We start from the raw sequence: 20,478 nt of genomic DNA on the forward strand, positions 1-20,478 counted from the left end.
GACCTAGGAGGAGCACCTTTTGATCATCCAAACAAAGTCCCTGTACAGGCCAGCAGCCCGGCTGTGTGCACGTGGCCAGACCCAATTCATCGTGTAACCTACGGAATAGCAGAGGGTGGAAAAGGAAGGAAGGAGATCCAGCACAGCTTGTGTCATGTGGAAGGCTTCTCCGGTCTGGAACTTCTCACCCTCGCCTGGAACTTATGCTGCTGAGAATCTGTAAAGATTGAGCCCCTGTGTGCCCTCTCTAAGGGTCTTGGGTCTGAAAGAGAAGCAGGAAGAAGAGCAGAGGATATTTCTTCTCTCTGCCATGGGCCTGGACTCAAAAACTGATTCTACAGGTTCTCTCTAGCTCACACACACACACAACCCTGAGCTGGTCTCAAGAACCCAACCTTCAGCGAAGGGTCCAGCTCGTTTCCTAAACTATTTTGAGTACCACAGAAGCCAGTCCCTTCTTAAAAATCCATCAAATGACCAAAGCTGTCAGTCACCCAGTTGGAACCCACCAGGACCTGATCACCCAGCCATCTCTACCAATGAATTAAATTAGGATGAGCCCAGGCTTCCAACCTCAGGCTTTCAAGGGACTGTGGGGCAGCTGTGTCCATTCAGTAAGATTTACTGAGCACCTACTCTGTGCCAGGTACTGGTGGGTACTTGGGTACAACACTGAACGAGTCATGCACGGCTTTTGCCTTCAACAAGCTCCCTCCCGCCCAGATGGACAGACAGCCAATAAAACCTAACAGTGCTGTGGCACACAGAAGGCATTTTGGAAAGAGTGAATGAATGAAAGATTCAATGAGTGAAGGAAGTAGAGTTTTGTGCTACCCTGGCCTGGGGATAAGAGAAGGCTTTCTAGACAAGGGGATGTGTAAACTGGAGGATGAATACGTTTAGCCACGTAAAGTGAGGATGAGAGGAAGACTGTTCTAGGCAGAGGAAGTGGCGCGTACAAATGGCCTGGGGTTGGGAGAGCAAGATGAGGTTGCAGAACCAAGAAAGCTCTTACAGTCACTTGGCTTGCGGTTGTGGGGGAGGGGTGTGTGTGTGTAAGAGATGAGGTTTGTGAAGTACACAGTGCTGGGTTGTAAATGGCATTGTCATTCCCATCAAAGGATGTAGATGCATCCAAAGACATGGGACTTTTAAACAAGCGTGAGAGGTTGGTATTTTCAGGTACCAGGGTCAACCCAATGAGAACATTTCCGTTATCTGGTGATGGTAGAAAAGCACAATGCTTTGTAGAGTTCTCAGTTCTAATCGCACAAGTTGCATGTGGATTTTGGTGATGGTCAGGTAGAGACATTCTGAGTAGGGGGCTGAGAAAGTGGAAAAGGCAGAGTCTCCTTCTATAACCACTAGTCCTGAGGGGCCTCACATTGTTGAAATCCTTGCCCATGGGGACCCATAATGCACTAGGGCAAATGCTTTTAAATTAGTAGTCAAGGCTGGGAACAAGTACCTGGGTAGAGAAAGGCTCAGCCTGGATGCTCCCAAGTAGCAAACCATGACATAATGGGGACCGTTGTACTCAAAGCCTCCTTCCCTTGAGCCTGATTTCCTCCAAGAAGAGCTTGCCTGGTTCATTTGTGATATCCTGGCCACCCAACATTCACCGTCTCTGAGGCAAAGATTCTCTGAGCCCGTTCCTGGACCAAGCCCCAGACTGAGACCTCAGGTTTCAGGGTCTAGCCAGTTGGCATGCTGCTTTCTCATTCCTGACAGAAGTGGTAGAAATACACGTTACTTTTCCCACTCCCAGAGGTGGGAAAGATATGGCATCCAAACTGCAAACAGGAAGACAAAAAGGAGGCACTGAAATGGGAACAGAGTCTTTACATTATTTTTTAAAAAGTCTCATGCTAGAAAACTCTACCAGAACAAGCTTATTTTGAGTTTCCTTTTCCCAAAGCAAAACTAGTCAGGTCACCAAGCAGGTAAAGTGGCAGCCGCGCTGAGTAGAAGTTAGTAAAGCTGGGCCATTCCCTTGTCTGTACACAAAGCCTCCTGGGAGAATCTGTAAAGGAAGCCCCGCCTCCCCAGTCCAGGAGCTGACATCCTGAGCTGTTTGAGTTATCTCTGTTATTCTTGCAGTTCTGGTGTCTCTGTGTCTCACCCTCATGATCGACTGCTGAAAAGGCAGAAATGGTTCCTTAAGAAAGCCCCCAAATTGCCCTCCTTTAGGTTCAAGGTGCATGGGATAGAGTGGGTGGGAGGCAGGTTCTGGATGGTAAGGCCTCCATTACTATTTGTCAAGTTCGGGGCAAGCGTAGAAAGGAAGCCCACGTACTATGTTTCTAAATGGTTATAAATCAAGCCAGCACACTTACATGAAGTATGTTCTATCTTGGCAAGCATATCTTCAAAACTGTCTGAAAAGTCAGATGGAAATTTAGAATCTCGGACCCCTGAGAGTGGGAGGCCACAACCTGGCAGTGTGGGGAGAACCTACGTGGGGCCCTGGCCCCTCCCTTTCTCCTCCCGCCTTTTGCACCAGCCAACACCATGATGGGCCTCCCACATATACCTGTGGACACCTCAGCCTAAACATCCAAGTTCTGTCCAAAGAGCCAGACTTGGATCTAGGAGTGTGTACCCTGAAGCATGGTCCATCCCCGGGAGAAGACATCCATGGATGAGCCTGCAGAGATCCTGGAGGGGGCGCAGGGGGCATTGAAACAGAATCCTGGGACCTCAGGTATCCAGAGAGTACCCTCAGGGGGGTGGTTTCCAGGTAGTGCCATCTTGGCCCCACGGATTTCTGGCCCCGTGGAAATGGTTATCGCTGGAAGAGGACCAGGGCAGGGGTGCCTCTTGCCCACACCTCAATAAGCACGGTACTGTTGGTGGGGCCAGAACCAAACCCACTGTGTCATCCCAGCTGTGAGACTGGTCTGAATGTTGAAAGAAAACCATCCTTTGTCCTTCTAAACACACCACTGCCTTCCCAAGGGAGGGCTCTCCATCTCCTCCTTTTCTCCTTCAGTCCTACCTAGGTCAACCCCGAGCAGGATTCTGGGAACCCCTCCTTTGGGGAACCCCAGTCACCCCAAAGCCAAATCTCCAAGCCCCTCCCAAAGCCCTTTGTTGCAAGCACACCCTCCCTGTGTCCCCTTGATCTTGACACCTAGACAGATGCAAACTCCAGCCCCCGTTTCCATTTTCAGCAAGGGTTTCTTGATCTGACGTGGGCGTTAAGGGACAGACAGGAGGTTAGTGTTGATGGCTTGAGGTCCCCTTGCTGAGAAAACCAAACAGAACTGAGACCTCCCCTATCAAGATCACTGAGAAACCCAAACTCAAAAAGTTCAGGGCCAAGTGTGAGGATGTGCAGAAAGGTGTGTGTTTTTTCTTGTCATTTGCGACTCTAACGATGGACTCACGTTGCCCGCTCTTCCCTTTCTCTTACACCTTACCTACCTACTAAAGGAGGAGTTCTTGCTTGGTAAGTGGATATAATCCGCAAAGACATGAGAGAATTTATTAGAAGCCACTCGAGAGCCTTAGCTACCTTCTCCAGGGGGAAAAGGACACACACAAATATCCGTAGAGAGCTTTTTGTTTGTTTGTTTTCAGTCAGACTATTTGACTTCCTTTTTTTTTTTTGTCCCCCATTTCTTTTCCCTTTTAGTTGAAAACTGCTAAAATGTCATTTTGTGACCTTGACTTTATATTTAAAAACAAAAAAAAAATGTTTATTTCATTTCTTTTCCCCATGTGATATTTGTTTAGGGTTCTACTCAGACAACTTTTTATTTAAAAGAAAAAGTCCAATTCATTGAGGATTTGGTTGAAGTTTAAAATTTTGACTTTATCTCCTTTTTTTATTTTTTAATTTCCAAGATATATATATATATATTTTTTTGAGGCCCATAGCCCCATTTCTTTTTCCCCTTCCCCTTTCTTTATTTTTATTATTGTTTTAGGTTAAGGGTGTTTACACCCCTATCCCTTCTATTAAGTTGTCTCTTTGGTTTGAGTTAAGTCATTAGCAATTAAATTTTGTATAATTTCCTTTTTCTTTTATTTAATCTGAATCGCATGCTTTTTCTCTGCATGATACCTAAATCTTCCAGTTATCCTAGCAGGGGGTAAAAAAAAAATCTCCTTTCTGTGGTATTCTTTCAGGAATTTGTGCTTTTGTTTTTTGGCGTCTCTTCTTTCCTCTCTTTTCTCTCTCTTTCCTTTCGTTACAGTGCATCATGACGGTAAACATTTCTTGGTTATTTAGACACAGCCCACAAGCCCAGCGCTCAGCAGTGTCCAACGGGTGTTTTTGCTTTCAGATCACTGGGTCGGGGTCTGCTGCTGACCTCTTTACCAAAACAGCCAGCCTGCTCACCACCTCCCGAGGACGCTCCCAGGAGTATGACTCAGGCAACGATACCTCCTCACCGCCCTCCACGCAAATCAGCTCAGCCCGGTCACGGGGTCAGGAGAAAGGGAGCCCCAGCGGGGGCCTAAGCAAGAGCCGGGATCTCCACAGCGGCAACACCTCTGATTCAGGGAACTCCTTCACCACCTGTTCACCCCAGAACAAGGGGACCACCTTGGAGCATCTTTCCCCCACCAGCAGGGGCAGAGACTCGAGGTCAGTGTACCTGGACAGAGGGAGGGCTCCTGCCTTAGTTCTACCATCTCAGTCTCTCATCCTTGCCCTGCACCACCCACCAGGCTCCCCACCCAGGAGTCTTTTATTTGCAAGAGAGAGAAAACTCAACTCTATCTGGCATAATTTTTGAAACATCCAAGGATATTCAGCTTTACATACAAGTGCATCCAGGGGCTCAAACAATTTATCCCTGGGAATCTGTCTTTCCCATTACATCTCTTAGCTTTGCTCCCCCCTCGATTGGCTTCATGCTCAAGTAGACCCTCCCAAAGCATGGGCAAAAATGCCATCCAGCTACCATACAATGTGTTTAGCCAGCCAATGGAAGGAAAATGCCTGTTTCCCCAAATTTCAGCAAAATATCAGGGCAGGTAATAAGCAGAGCTCATCGGCTCTGCTTGGCCCAGCTTGGGTCATTTTCCCACATTGGACCAATCACTCTGACCCAGGTGACACTGTGTTCTTAGCTAGAATTTGTCACATGCCACCCTAAGGACTCTTGAGGAGAGTTTTCCCATGTACACTATAACTGGGGGAGGTCTGGGTCTCTGAAGGAAAAGCCAGGGAGGTGATACTGGGAAGAAGGATGGAGGCTGGGCAGGAAAAAACAGATGTTAATTTTACCAATAATCTCAGGAGAAAGTCTAACATTCCTCTATGTCACTGTCATTCAAAAATATACCACAATATTTACCCAAATGTACCAAAAATCTGTGTCCATACAAAAACCTGCACACAGATATTTTTATAACACCTTTATGCATAATTCCCAAAACTTGGAAGCAACGTAGATGTCTTGTCAGTGGGTGAATGCATAAATAAACTGTGGTCCATCCAAACAATGGAATATTATTCAGCGCTAAAAAAGAAATAAGCTATGGAGCCAGGAAAAGACATGGAGAAAACTTAAATGAATATTACTAAGTGAAAAAAGCCAATCTGAAAAGGCTACATACTGTATGATTCCAACTGTATGACAATCTGGAAAAGGCAAAACTATGGAGACAGTAAAAGGATCAGTGATTGCTGGGGTTGGAGAGTGAATAGGCAGAGGACAGGGGATTTTTAGGGCAGGGAAACTATTCTTTACGATATTACAATGGTAGTACATATTATACATGTGTCCAAACACATGGAATGTACAACACCACGGGTGAACCCTAATGTAAACTATGGGCTCTGGGTGACAATGATGTGTCAGTGTAGGTTCATTAGTTGTGACAAATGTCCCACTCTGGTGGAGGGATGCTGATAGTGGGGGAGGCTGTGCATGTGGAAAGTGACATATAAAGGGAAAAACTGTATTAAAATTACGCTGATGGGAACCACGTTGAGCACCTCTTGTAATTTTGCAGAAGTCCAACGTGACTTGTATTCATCTTTTGTTATCGGTATATAATGAGTATTACAATTTTCATACAGTTTTTTCCTTTCTTAAAATATGTACACATTTTTTGGCACTTTCTGTATATGTATCTCCCACAGGACAATTTTAGGCCAAGGGAGATCAAGCTATCATAGAACATTGGGACTTCTCAACTTTCCGGCCCGTCCCAAAACACATGCTATCAATAGATGCGGTTTTCCTGCAGACAATGCGTCCATGCAGCTGCTTATGAACCAGTTGTAATTCTACTACTTCATCAGCCCCTGATTCTTTCACCCAAGAAATCACAGCCAAATGCTACTGGCTGTGGAGAATGTCACAGGAACAGCTACTCCAGCTCGCTGATCACTTACTCGGCACCATTCATTCAGCCCCTTATCCCTCAGCCGGTTCCCAGGCACCTCCTGTACGCCACACACGGGTTTGGTGCTGGAGATACGAAAATGGTGTGGTCCTTCCCCTCAGGAGCGTGTAATTAACGAGGTAGATGCAGGAGAGCTGGGAAAAGATTTGCTGGTGCACTCTGCCATGCCACCAATGGGGTCTTCCTTCTTCTGGGGGTGGGGGTCTGCTTTTGTTCACAGTGGCCAAGGTTTCCGAAAGATAGCCAAAGCCTAGGCACTGAAGCAGTTCACTGCTTCTTCAAGGACAGAGCACCCTTTGTCCCCAACACATAGCCACTTCAGTCCTGGACAAACAGCTTGGCATCCGCACATAGACCTGGTCTCTGATTTGTCTGCCTCAGGATATCCCTGAGGTCTCAGTTCACACCCAGGCTTGGCTGGGAGCCAGGGCTGGGTCACAGCAAATGTCAGTGTCTCCAAGAACAGGCAGTGACATTCCCAGATGGGAGGAGAGGACACGTGTCTACTGATATATTGCTAAGGTGCAAGAAAAACTGAGAATAACAATAACAACAATAATAATGGCAGGTAATAATTCTGGAGCCCTAACTAAATGCTAGGTACTATGTCGCGTGCTTTCCATGAATAATCTTCCTTAACTCCTCAGAAAACCTTTACGGCATAGGTGCTATTATAACCCCTTTTTAGCTGATGGGGAAACTGAGGCTGAGATAGTTGAGAAACTCGGTTCATGAGGGCCAACACCTGTATTTAAACACAGATCTGTCCCCAGAGCTGGAGCTAAAGCTTAATCTATGTGGACAGCCAAACTAAATAATTTAGACCCAGCCTTTTACTTTGAGATATAAATGATCTTTAAATCCATGGCTATTTATGTCACGTCAGCTCTGAGCAGAAGGCTGAGTGGGAGAAGCATCAGCTCCCATTGTCAGGGAGGTAGTGGGGTGGCGACACGGCAGAGGTATGGGCTTCAGAGCTGGACAGATCCAGGTTTGGGAACCTGAGTGCCCTTGAACAAACAACTAACCCTTCTGAGTCTTCTCTGTAAACTGGGGATAATAATAGTGCCAGCTTCATGAGGTTGTTGGGAGGACTAAATGAGATCACGCTTATGAAGTGCCCAGGCCACTAAAAGGCTCAAAATGTTTATTCCACAGCTATTTATTGATGATATATATATATCAGGCTTTGTCCTAGGTGCTGGGACACAGCATCTGGAGAGTTCTGTTCCCAAATTCCTCTGGAGGAGGAAGAGATAATGAGACCAAGTGAGGTCTTACAGGGATCGGGGAGGTATAAGGGCTGGGGGCACCCAACCAAACTTAGGGGGTGTCAGGGAAGGCTTCCCTGAAAAGGAGAGGTCAAACTAAAGCCCGAGCCATGAGTAGGAGTTGTCAGGTGAAGAGGGGAGGAAAGAGGGTTCCAGGAAGTGGGATTGTTCTAAGGCCTGGAGCGAGGGAAGGAACAGGAATATTCCAGGAGGAACGAGTGGTCTGTTATGCCTGGAGGCAAACGACGAAAGTGCCAAGAGCTGAGCCTGGATGCGTGAGCAGAGGCTGGGTCACGATGAGCCTTGAAACCACATTCACATGATTTGAACTTGACCTTTGGCCCAATCCAAATGAACATGTCCTGACTGAGAACCCAACGGGAGCCCAGCACGGCTCTGGGCAGAGTGGGAATATAAAGGACTGGAAAAGACTCGAAAGGGAGTAACTCTTTCAGCATGTGACTTGCTGTTGTTTACCCTCACACCCCTACCCGATGACCTAGCGACTCTGCAGTGTCCCTGTGGCATGTGTCCCACTCTGCCTCTACTCCTAAACCTGTGACTGGGGAAGTCTTCCCAGAGGTAGGATGGGAAAGATGGAAAGAGGGTTCGGAGAGCACCACAGCCTAGGCAAAGGTAGGGAGGTGAGGGTCAGCCTCCAGACGCCCCAGACCAGCAGGCTGACCAGTGCTAACAGATTTTCTCCCCCTCCCGCCCCCCCAGAGGATTTCAGTCACCGTGTCTGGAATGTGCCGAGGTGAAGAAGTCCGAGTTGGTCCCATCCACAGCCCGGAGCTCCCCCATGAGAGGGTGCTCCCGCAGCTCCTCCTATGCCAGCACCCGCTCCTCCAGCCACTCCTCCCGCTCCCCAAAGGCCTCCCCCAGGTACACCCGGAGCCGATCCACCTCCTCTGGGAAAAGGTGAGTGCGCTTTTGACCTTGGCTCTGTAGCACTTTCCTCCTTAGGAAGCTGTTCAGGTAAACCAGAGATGTCCTTTGACCGTGCGTGCGGGACAGACTTGAATTTGAATGCCTATTTACCCTTTCCTAGCTGGTGGCCTTGGTCCTCAGTTTATCTCTCTGGGCCTCAGGTTCATCAGCAAAATGAAAACAATAACAACGAGCAGTCCTTGGAGCATAATAAATATTAGTTATTATTGTTGCTATTAGCATGAAGATGAGCCCATGTGTGTCGGTTCGATTCTGCTGCTTAAAATATTACCACAAACTTCGCATCCTTAAACAAGTATTTATTTAATTCCTGATTTGATGGATCAGCAATTTGGGCTGGGCTCGGCTAGACGGTTCTTCTGTTCTCTCTTGGGCTTGTGCATGTGTTTTTCATCAGCTGGGGGCTGGCTGGTTTGGATGACCACAGCTGACTCATGTCCACTCCGTGTGGTCTTGCTTCCTCCAGCAGGCTTGTCTGGGCTTCTTTCCACGGTGATGGCAGGGTTGCAAGAGAGAGAGTTGTATTCAAGGCCTCTTAAGACGTGGAATGGACGTGACATCCCTTCTGCCATTCTATTAGCCGTAGCAAATTACAAAGACCAATCCAGATGCGAGGAGTACTCCTCTTAGCGGGAGAAGATGGAAAGTCACATTTCAAGGGGCCAGGATACAAGAAGAAGAAAAAGAATTGTGCCTATTTTTGCATTCTAACACTCAGTTACAATAGTCTTGGTAATGGCTTGATTTTCTCATGTGGAATAAGAATGTGGCAGAATGCACAGACACAAGACCTCAGGAATTGGAAGATTCCACCCATTCTAATTAACTCATAGCTTCCTAGAGTCCAGCTTCCCTCTACAAACACAAATTCCCAACAGCAGTCCTACTGTTTCTCTTTTGCAACCACATAATCAAAAAACAGTTGCTTACTTAGTTGGTTACTTCAAAACCAGTTCATTCAAAAAAAGGAGACAAGGCAGCTGATAGGAGTATTCAACATGATAGAGTGACATAAAAGAAGAACAAATCAGAACTAAAAGGAAAATTAAGGAGAGAAATAAAATTAAGTCACGAGAAAGGTTAAGTCCCAAAGGCATGTCCATTCTGTATAGTTGCTTATGGAGGTGGGCTGCAAATGTGACTCTGAGCTCCCTGGCAGAAAAAGCAAAAAGGGAAATTGCTCCATTAATTGTGATCTTATTAACAAAAAAAGAATTGAATGAGTTGCTCAGAATGTCAGTTATTTCTGATTTGTAAGTCTATGAAAAATGACCCATATGGCTCCACAGGAAAAGGACATTATGTGGAACAGTGGATAGAAATGCCTTTCAGAGTGTCCAGAAGCATGTTTCATCTTGACTCTTTCTTATAATGTCTCTCAATGCATAGCCAAAAAGCAAGTTGGCAACAGCAAATGTTCCAGGGGCCCTAGTCGGACACTGTCCCAGGGCACTGAGACTGGAGGAGCTATTCCTTACCCACACTTCTCCTATCACCCTGGGCAGCATGTCAGAACAGAATCCCAGAGCAGTATTTAAAGGGCATGGTTATTATGATTGCCTAAGACAGCAGGAAGGGACTAAAGAACATCTAGGTGAAGGCAAGACATACATAACAAGCCTTCTTTTCAAATCAGAAAGAACAGATAAGAAACCATTAGTGTTTCTGTGAAAGAAAGCTGGCAAAGGCAGAAAATGAGAGTCACTACCCATTGGGTCACTACCCATTCACTAGTCCATCACAGCATTCTTTCCCACTGAACACAAACACAGCCACATAATCCCTCTCAACTCTGGCAGTCACCACTAGTGGGTCACACTCAGCATATAGGAGATGAACATTATTTGAAAGCCTGACTTGAAGGAGATGAGAAAGAAGGGCAGGTGTCCCTGAGAAACTGGTCGAGAATCAAAGGCAGTAGTTCTCTAAAAGCGGGAGGCATTAGCAGAGTGGGGAGAGGACTGGAAGTAGAATAGGGGTTTAGTATTTTGGATGCACAACAATAGAGTCTAGCAGAAGTCAAGAGCACTTTGTAGCCAAACTGACCTGGGTTCAAATCACTTACCAGGTGAGTGACCTTGAGCAAATTACATCACCTGCCTGTGCCTCTGTTTCCCCATCTATACAACAGGACTGATAATAGTCCCTAACCCTAGGATGTGCTGAGGATTAAATGATAATGGACTCAAAGCATTAGCTCAATGTCTGGCACAGAGTAAAATACATAATGTGATAATACAGATACATCGTAGCTCACATTTCCTGTGTGCTGGCTAAGTGCCAAAATGCCAAGTGAGTTACCCTAATTTACTCATTTAATTTACAGTTCTATAAGGTACGTGCTATTATTACCCCCATTTTACAGAGGCCCAGAGAAGTGCAATCACCTGCCCAAGGTCACACAGCCAATAGGTGGCCAGGATAGTAAGAACTGAATGGAGTAAGTTGTTGATATCATTATTCACCACCTGAAAGGGAGGGGATTTCATTCTCCAGTGTGAGCCTGGTTCCTCTGACACAGAAAAAACCCTGGAGACCAGCTGAATAAAACGGTAGACATCCGGGACAACCCTGGCAGAGCTCAGCAGGCTCCTCAAGGGCTATTTCCTCTCCTCCAGGTCCTACTCGCGCTCTCCCAGCTACTCCTCTAAGTCTGGCAAGAGGAGCCCGCCTAGCAGAAGCTCTCGATCCCGCCGCAGCCCCAGCTACTCGCGCTACAGCCCCAGCAGGTACGGGTCCCACCCCTACGGACTAGGCCCCGCCTCCCAGGCCTCCGCCTCCGCCCGGATCTGCCGCTGTGGTCGGGTCCCCCAGACTCACCTCTGCGGAGCCTCCCTAAGCCCCTCCCCTAATCCCCGCAGGTCAAGCCCTGCCGGAGTAGTAGGAACGGGATGATGATTCAACATTCTTGTAGTTCCCTTTGTTTTAGCTGCAGGGGCAACGAGGCCTCAAATATATCCTAGTGTCCTAACGTACCCCACCCCAAATGCTCCTACGGCCAAAGCCTAGCATTCATATCCGCACCCCTCACACACCCCATACTCCCCTCATCCCTATATTCAGAGCCCTCTATTGTTACACACCAGGGCCCGCGTAACGTTCACATCACGCCTGCAGCACCTGCACCCCTGTAATGCCCACCCTCAAAGGCTGACACCCCTGCACACGCCTGGCCCCATCCCCACGGTGCTCACCCAAGCACTCACCTCCACAGCCTCGTCATCTCCCCTCCCGCCCCAGTGGGGTAGAGGCCATGAGCAAGGAGAGGAGGTGAGTGCCCCTCTCCCACACGCTCGCACAGTAAAGCCAGGCCAACCCCAGCTCCCCAGTAACCCCCGCACCCCTTCAGGGAGCGGGACCCCAAGTACAGTGAGGACTCGCAGCAGCGGGAGCGCGAGCGAGCGCGTCGGAGACGTCGGTCCTACTCGCCCATGCGGAAGCGCCGGAGAGACTCCCCGAGCCACCTGGAGGCGAGGAGGATAACCAGGTGAGGCCGGGAGGACCCGCGGTGCCCAGCGTCACCCTCACTCCCTCTCCCTTCCCACCCGTTCGGGCCTCAGGCTCCCTCCATGCCTCCTGGGGTTGGATTTCAGGACTGTGGGAGCTCAGTCCCCCCACTCCCAACCACTGAAATTATGTTTCCGTTCAAACACCTCGGGGCCAACTCTGGACGCCAGACCACCCTGCGGGGCCTGCAAGGGGCGGGGCAGTGGAGGCGTGGCCTAGGGCGGGGTGGGGAGGGGCGAAGTGGGGAGTCTAGGAGAAAGGGATGGGGCCAGTCTGAGGAATAGTGTGTGGCTGAGGCGGTATGGCCAGAGTTTGGATCCGGAGCTGGGGCTCAGGAGGCGGGGCTGGGGAAGAGAGTGAGGTCCGGCGGGGGATGGGGGCCAAAGCCATTGGACAGATCTTTTGTCTGGGGTGGAGCCGGGCAGTGGACAGACCTCCCCCTTTAGCCCTTCAGGCTCATATTCCAGGCTTAGAACCATCCGGAATTAAACCCTGAACCAAGTGTGCAGAGGGCAAACAGGATTATTTAAGGGCCACAGGGATGAGGAGGTGGGTAAAGGAGAGAGCGCTGGATTTGGAGTGGAATCCTGGTTGTGCCACTTTCCAGGTGACCTGGGAAAAATCTCTTCACCTCCAAAACCTCAGTTGGAGGTTTCACAATATTGGAGGAAATAACTCCCAGGAGTATGAGGCTGAAATGAAAGGAGACAAAGAGATGTGAGTGTACTTTGTAAACATAAATGCAGAACGCTGGAACCAGGTGCCATTGTTTAGGACTGAATGGTCAGACTAGGTGATAAGGTTTCCTGTAACTGGTCAGGTCTTAGAAGAGAAACATGAGGTCTGAGTGGACACAGATTTCTCAGGCCTTGAAAGCTGGGAGAGTGGCTGAGTGCTGCTCTAAAATTGTCTTTGACAATCGCTTGGGCTTTTCCACCTGACCCTCCAAGGGTCAGCCACTAGGCCCAGAGACCCACAGGAAGGAGGGGGTGGTTGTCCTGGCTGCCCCGTGCCTCCTCCTTGGAGATGGCCTGGAGGAGGACAAAGAACTTGTGCCCCGAACAATAAGATGGGGTAACGGTGTCACCTTCTCCCTGGCACACAGGAAGGAACTCCTACACCCACCCTGTCTTTGAGGCCTACTTGGGGAAGGGCTGAGATAGAGAGGGGCACGTCCAAAAGGCTCTCTGGTTTCCTTGGTGGACCCCAAACAGTCCATCTTGATGAACACATTCAGTGTTTCCCAAACGTCAGTCACCCACCGCTTTTGCCCTATCTGCTTATTAAGTGTACAAGTGTTTACTTTTCTTTAAATAGATTTGCCCCTTTTTGGCACAAATGAAATACATTTATTTCAAAAGGAAATTTGCTACACTACAGTAAATGGAAAATCAGCGTCCCTTGCCATAAATAGAAGGTTCTAGTAAAAGTAAAAAAATAACAAAACCAAACTACATGGAAAGTTTAGATGTAGAATTTGTTGCCAGCTGGAGTCTCTGAACCCCAGGCTTGCTGCGTTAAAAAGTGAAATTATCACTTTCCAAGACTTGTCAGCACTAGGCTGAGACCGTGTTGATGTTCTCTGAACTGCAAGGGAAGAATTTTTTCCTAAGGGTCTGGGGAATGGAAGGACAGTGCTTTCCCTTGGGACAAGGCGGACGCTCCCAGACTTGAGGCTGGGAGGAGTCTGGCCCTCACGCATGCTCCTTCCGGTCTCTGCAGCGCCCGGAAACGCCCCATCCCCTACTACCGACCCAGCCCCTCTTCGTCCAGCGGCCTCAGCAGCACCTCCTCTTGGTACAGCAGCAGCAGCAGCCGCTCCGCCAGCCGCAGCTACTCCCGCAGCCGGAGTCGCAGCCGGAGCCGCAGCCGCAGCAGCCGGAGCCGGAGCCGGAGCCGGACCCGCAGTAGCAGCAGCTCCAGCTCCCGCAGCCCCAGCCTGGGCTCCCGGAGCCGGAGTCGGAGCCGAAGCTACAGCTCAGCAGACAGCTACTCCAGCACGAGGCGCTAAGCAAGGGCCCTCCCTTGAGCCCGCTGCCTGGGGGGAAGGGGCCCTTTAACTCTGCCAGCCTCCTCCACTTCCTGCCCACCCTGCCTTCTCCTTGGTGACAGACATTGAGGGCTCCTGGACCTGTCCTTCGTGCTCTCCTGGGGAGGAGGAAAAGAGGGTACAGGGGCTTTGGCCTGTATGTCAAGTTGCTAGGTAGGAGCCTCCACCAGCACCACCTTGGGGCTCAACTCAGACCGGGGCATAAGGAGAGAACCACCCTCTGTTGGCACAGAAAACCTCAAAGTTTTGTAAGAAGCAATGGGTCCATGGCTCCAAAGTTGGGGCCTGGCCAGGAAAATGTAGTCGGTTCCGCTAACCCACTGCTCACAGGATGCTATGGAAAGCCAGTGGTAATTCATCACACCTGCCCTCGTTCACCCCTCATTCAATCTCATGGCTGCACGTTTATGGACGCCGCCCCCCCCATGGAGAGGAGACGGATGGCAATTCAGTTCCAGGAGAGGGGGTCAGGCCTTTCACCTCCCCAGACAGGCCAGGGCAAAGGCTAGCAGGCGCTTCAAGTCCAAGAAGAGGGGACGTATATGAGTAGGGGACATGGATGTTTCAGTTGGTGGTTGGGTCTTCTGATCATGAATGTAGAAACAAAAAGGAAGAGGTCAGTCCGCTGCTCCCAAGTATCTCAGCGTGGTCAGGCAAAGGAGCCCAGAAGGTTCTAGCAATGGAGAGGTCATCGCATGGCATACACCAAATGCCTCTTGGCTGTTCACGGGGACCTTACAACCTCGCTGAGAAAGGACACAGTGGACAGTCGGGACAGCTTGGTCTACAGCCCCACTTCCCAAGTCTGCCTCAGCCTCACTAACTGGCATCCACTTAATTCCACGGGACCATCTGCTGAACATTCCCAGTGCGTGGCCAGCTGCCAGTCCCCAGCGCCAGTCAGTCTGGCCTTACCCTCTGGTTGGCGCCTATCTGCCCCCTCCCCACTGCCCAGACTGCCACACCCTGGATCCTACCCATTGTAGCCGAGCACCTACCCACCCTCAGCCTAAGCCACCCCCTTTGCCTCTCAGGAATTTTCCCAAGATGGGGCACAGTAGCTCAGGTTTTAGGAGAAAGACCCAAATCCAGAGAATCTGGGAGTCTTGGATGCTCGGTGGCCTGGACTCCCAAGGTTTCTTGTCAGCCTAGGGAAGCCCCACCTTCCTTTCTGCCCTCACCCCTCCTTCCCCCTGCCAAGGGTTGAGCGGTGAGGGTAAGTTGATCTGTTAACACACAAATACCAGCAGCTGCTTCCTCCACAGAAGGCGCTGAGAACAGGGGAGTGAGGGAGAAGATCCCTAAAATAAACTCTTGGGCATCCCCCTCACCAGCTGACTGGCTTTCCAGAACCTTGTGGGTGAGTTTCAAGTGTGTGGTGGCAACAGCAGCAGGACAGGGCATGGAAGGAGGTGGGGTGGGGACAGTTGCCAGCGCTGGATACTGGGGCTTTGGAGAAACAGGGACCAAACGTTCGTTATCCCTCACACCCCAGGGAAAACATTTGGAAAAACTCCTTTTTTCTTAGAAGCAGTGACCCTCCCCTCCCCAGTCTTTCCCATCATCATCATCAGTCTGTCGGGCCAGAAACTACCCTGAAACCTTTCTCCACCACAAGAGTGGAGCAAGGTGGCCCCGGCCCGCAGTGGAGGACCCCGCCTTCCCATGATGCCCTCTGGCGCAGACCTGGGCCCCGCCCGCCAAGACTTACGGATGGTAACGCTGTCACCAGAGAAGGCCGGATGGCAGGTGCCTGGGACAGGGGCAGGTGCCCTGGGAGGGCATGTACAGCAACTGTAAATATCCCTCTCCCCCGCCCAGGCACCCCGAATGGACTCCAGTCTCCCCTCATGGAAACAAAGGCTTCCCGGAGCCGTGGAACCTCCTTAGCAGGACAGCAATGAGGCCGAAGAGCCTCAGACTGCCTGCATTCAAGCAACTCTAGGGGACCATTTTGCCTGGGTCTGCTAGCAAACCTTTTATTTATTTTATTTATTTGTGTTTATTTATTTATTTATATGATCTCTCAGTTACCATTCGCAGTATTCAACTATTTATTTATTTATTTATGTATTTATTTATTTATGTATTTATTTGGAGACGCTGTGTGTGAGTGTTTGTGTGTTTGGGGAGGAGAGGGGACTTCTCATTATTTTTGTGCTTCTGGCCTTTTTGCCCCTGGTGTCTCTATGGATGGGATTTGAGAGGCCGGATGTGGGTGGGGACGTGGTCTTGGCCCTGAAGGCAAGACCCACTAAGCTCTACTAAGTCCAGGACATCCTGGAAGTGGCCCAGAAGCACTTCAGCCCCAAGGTTCCTTTCTCCGCCCACCGTAAGCGAGGTCCAGGCCTCTGCCTCAGCCCCCTGCTCACCAGCTGCCTCACTGAGGTATCAGGAAAATGGAAACAGCCGAGAAGCTCATGAGCTCAAGTACTGAATTGACACAGTCAAATCACAGCTTACGTCGGGGGTGGAGTCTGAAGCCAGCAGAGGAGGCAAAAGCTGCACAGAGTCCAAATCACCCAGTGGGAGACAAATGTGCTGTCTCTTGGGAGACTGATGAAGCTTCCATTAGTACTTCTTGAAGTAGCTGCCTTGTGCTCCGGAGGCCATGGTGGTTGAAAAATGACACCTGGTTCAACAGGTGGGATCGCACTTGGAGTTCATGAGATGCTCACACCATGAGAGTAAGGCAAGAATTGAGGTGACAGAGGGAAGAGAAGATGCACATCTTGATTTCACTGTTACTCCAGGACATACATTAGTGGGCAGGATCACTCACTTGCTTTTCTGAGAATACCTACTTGGTTTCATGTAAGTTACTCCAGCTTCTGACTCCTGTAGCTAATTTCTCCCCATCCCCCGAGATGCGGCTTTATTCCTTGTGCAGTGGACACACGCTGCCTTGTGATGAGGTAGCAGCCATCCTGGGAGAGAGACACACAAACCCAAAACAAAAGTCTTGTTCTGTGATCTCTTGTTGTCCTATCAGGAGAAAAAAACAAGGTATTTCAGAAATTAGGGGGAAGAAGGTAAAAGTTGCAGCTAGAGATTCCCAGCAAGAAGGTCATTTTGGAACCCATCCTGGGAACCAGGATGCAGACAGAGGCCTTTACCAGTCCTGCCTCTGACCAACTCGCAGTGCCTTTCAGCTGCTGGTTGGAGACCACACCTGCTCTTTCCAAAGTCACTATTCACTGCCTTGAAATGGCCAGCTTGCCTGGTCCAGCTTTAGGTTTAGTGAGACATTATTTCCCTGGCAATGTGACTTTATCCCGCCCAAACCCAAGCAAGGGGAGTCGGTCCCCTGGCCTGGGGAAAGTTTGCAGAAAGCCTGCATAAATGCCTCCTGGGGGGAAACACTTGCCCCTCCCTCTCACTTGGTGTGTGTCTCTGATTTCCTTTTATTTATTTTACCCTCCAAAACGAAAACTCTTGTTAGAGCACTGGCAACCTCGCTTAACCGGAACCCCCAACCCCTGGCATCGCTATTTCTTTGCCTACTTCACCCTCAGTACCTTTTGCTTCCAGGGAATGAAGCAGACCACCTGACCCCTGCTCATGAGGAGGACTAATTTTAAAAAACAATATGGAAAATGGGAGGGGGGGTGTGGCTCAAGATCAAGTGCACGCAGCCCTTTGACCTTCCTGCTGTGGCTATTCTCTGGATGAGTGAACCTGGGCAAATTGCTCCCTTTCTCTGGGCCAAAGTTCCCACCTTTGAGAAGTGGAGGAGTTTTGGAGGTACAATCCAAAATGTTCACTTGAGGCCTGGGTAATTCTTCCAAGGCAGAGTGAGCTCACTGAGATGTAGAGCAAAAAGGAAAACATCCTCAAACATTTGTTAACTCATGAGAGTTAACCCCTAAAAGCAATCTGTGAATTCCCTCTAGTTAGTTAAGAAAAGCTAACTAATTCAAAGCCTCCACCCCCGGAACATTCTAGCTCATCCAGGTTTGACTGCATTCCCATCGCTACTTCTTCCCTTTCTTTGAAGGAAAGTCAATCTTTCAGAAGCAAAACAAAATTACGATGTTTGACAGACACAAGGGTCTCAGTCTTAGAGAACCTCCGTCACTTCCATTTACTCAGACCCATCTTCCCAAAAGGCTTTGCTTGAAGTGGCCACAATTCGGGGTGCTCCCAAAGGGTTGAATGCACTTTTTTCTTTCTTCTCAAGTCTCACTGCCATCTTTTACTGTATTCTTTTCCATGAATATCATGTGTATGTATCTTGCCTTGCTTTCCTCTCTAGCTGAATATAAAATTTTGTCTCATAAAACAAAACAACCAAAAGAGAAAAAGAAAACCCCACAGAATTCCTCAAAACACGCCCCCTCCCGTGTTGGCCAACTGAGTCCAGCTGAGGAACGATGCTAGCTATGATGTTATCAAGCAATGCTTTGTGGACACCTCTTCCTTCTCACTTCTGTACCATTGAGCAATGAGACTGCGGGTTGTCTTCTGCCCTCTGTCTATGGCTATTGATTTTTGTTTTTTGGGTTTTTTTTTTTTTTTTTTTTTTTTAGTGGTGATTGTTTTGCATTGTAAATATCATGATGGGGACCCCCTCATCAGATCATGGCTTACTTATTTAATAATTTATTTCCTATTTATTGGGTGATATTGGGAGCGGAGAGGAACTTCCCCTGAATTGCTGTTGGAAATCGGCCCATCTCCCAGCCTCTGGTAGAACTGTGTGCAGCGGGGGCGTGATCGCCCAGGTAATGAGAGCTAGAATCACCGAGCAAATTGGAATTGGCAGAAACGGAGGCTTCAGTCATACAAATTAAGCTCAAATGGAACTAAAACACTGGTTATCTCCGGGAAAACCTCATTTAGATGGAAATTAATTGAGGAATAAAATGCCTGTGCACGAACCAACTTCTATTAAAAAGTCACAACTCCTTGAAAAAAAAAGAGAGAAAGAAGATTGTAATCCCTTTTCTCTAGCAAGAAAAGCTATGCCTCATCTTCTAATGAGCTGAGTCAGAGAATGGAACAGCATTCCTTTATGGGTCTCTTGCCTGTGTATGTGTGTGTGTCTGGATGAAATGGAGTGGGTCTCAGGCCTCAGTTTTATCATCTGTAGAATGGGGTTTGGCCTAAGTGTTCTTGGCAGGGTGGAGGGAGCAGGTTCTAACTCTAAGGCCAGTGAGCTCCAACTGTCAAGACAAATAGTCCTGTGTGTCCTCCCCTGCCTGTAGATTAAAGAGTGTCTCCTAAGGAAGGAAATAAAAAATGGCATGGACTTCATTTGCAGGGTGAGGTCACAGCAGCTGAGTCCTACAGTCAGATAAGGGGGGCCCTCCAGGTGCTGCCACCTTGATAACTGTGGCCTGGGGTAAAGCCCTCTATATTCAGCTTGAACTTCTCTCCAAATCCAGCCACCCAAAGTCATCAAAGAAAAGACCAGAACGATTTGCCGTGCTCTGGGTGTCACCACTGTTTATTGTGTCAGGCCGTATTTTATACAATTGTTCAAACAAACCAGTGACATAGGTCACATAGCCATTTCTCAGATGAGAAAACTGAGGCCGTGGAAGGGGGTACTGATGTGCCCAATCTCCCTTGAGCTCAGATCTGTCTGACAACCTGCCCCACACTGTCTTGGGAGCTCCATCTTGCTGGGGCTATGCTGTGAGGACTTTTCTGCTCGTGCTGTACCTTTTCTCTCCCAGTTCCTTTTTCTCAAGCAGTCATGGCCAAGAACCTAGCAGAACCTACCACATCAGCCTGGGGGTCTTGGTGCTCCCCAAGACCATTTCTCCATATCGGGGGCTGGAACTCCCATCTGGAAAACCCCAAACCAGGGGACCCACCACCAGCCCAGTTCAGCCTTTGCAGCCAGCCTCTGCCCGGAACAGCCACATCAGAGGGGAGAAGCTCCTGTATCCTCCTGCATCTGGGGACCCTGTCCTCTACCCAGTGACACGGCAGCCATGGCTTGTTTGATTTCTGATGTTCACAGCTAAGCGAACCTTCCCAGGGTTTTCAGCCTTCAGCCTGTACGAAACATGTCTCTGTTCTAATAAAAGGTCCCATGGTATGGTGTTCTCATACATGGCCCAGGGTCCTCTGTTCATTATGGGGTGAAGCAGAGGGCGGGGGAGGGCGGCAGGGAGACAGCACGTCGGCTGCATGCCCCCGTCGTCAGCTCGCTCACAGTTTCCCCAGATGCCTTAAGAAGCCTTTTCCTCTGCACTTTACATGCACTGTCTTAGTCTTCACCACAACCCTAGGAGGTAGGTATTAGGATCTCCTTCCTACAGAGAAGGAAACCGAGGCCCAGAGAAGCAAAGTTGGTCGGCCAAGACCAAGGAGTGGATG

General features: G+C 49.2%; 1 protein-coding gene across 1 annotated transcript in view; it reads left to right on the plus strand.

The window, feature by feature from the left end:
- The window catches only part of SRRM4 (serine/arginine repetitive matrix 4), a 157,027-nt gene extending 136,825 nt beyond the window's left edge, over positions 1–20,202 (plus strand). The window contains exons 9-13 of the mRNA XM_033098014.1: positions 4,293–4,597; positions 8,364–8,561; positions 11,210–11,320; positions 11,941–12,078; positions 13,821–20,202. Of these exons, the coding sequence (XP_032953905.1) occupies positions 4,293–4,597; positions 8,364–8,561; positions 11,210–11,320; positions 11,941–12,078; positions 13,821–14,109 (1,041 nt within the window). The 3' untranslated portion in view covers positions 14,110–20,202. The remainder of the gene's footprint in view (positions 1–4,292; positions 4,598–8,363; positions 8,562–11,209; positions 11,321–11,940; positions 12,079–13,820) is intronic.
- The last annotated feature ends 276 nt before the right edge of the window (positions 20,203–20,478 follow it).

This window comes from Rhinolophus ferrumequinum, chromosome 25, assembly GCF_004115265.2.
Source record: "Rhinolophus ferrumequinum isolate MPI-CBG mRhiFer1 chromosome 25, mRhiFer1_v1.p, whole genome shotgun sequence".
Lineage (NCBI taxonomy): Eukaryota > Metazoa > Chordata > Mammalia > Chiroptera > Rhinolophidae > Rhinolophus > Rhinolophus ferrumequinum.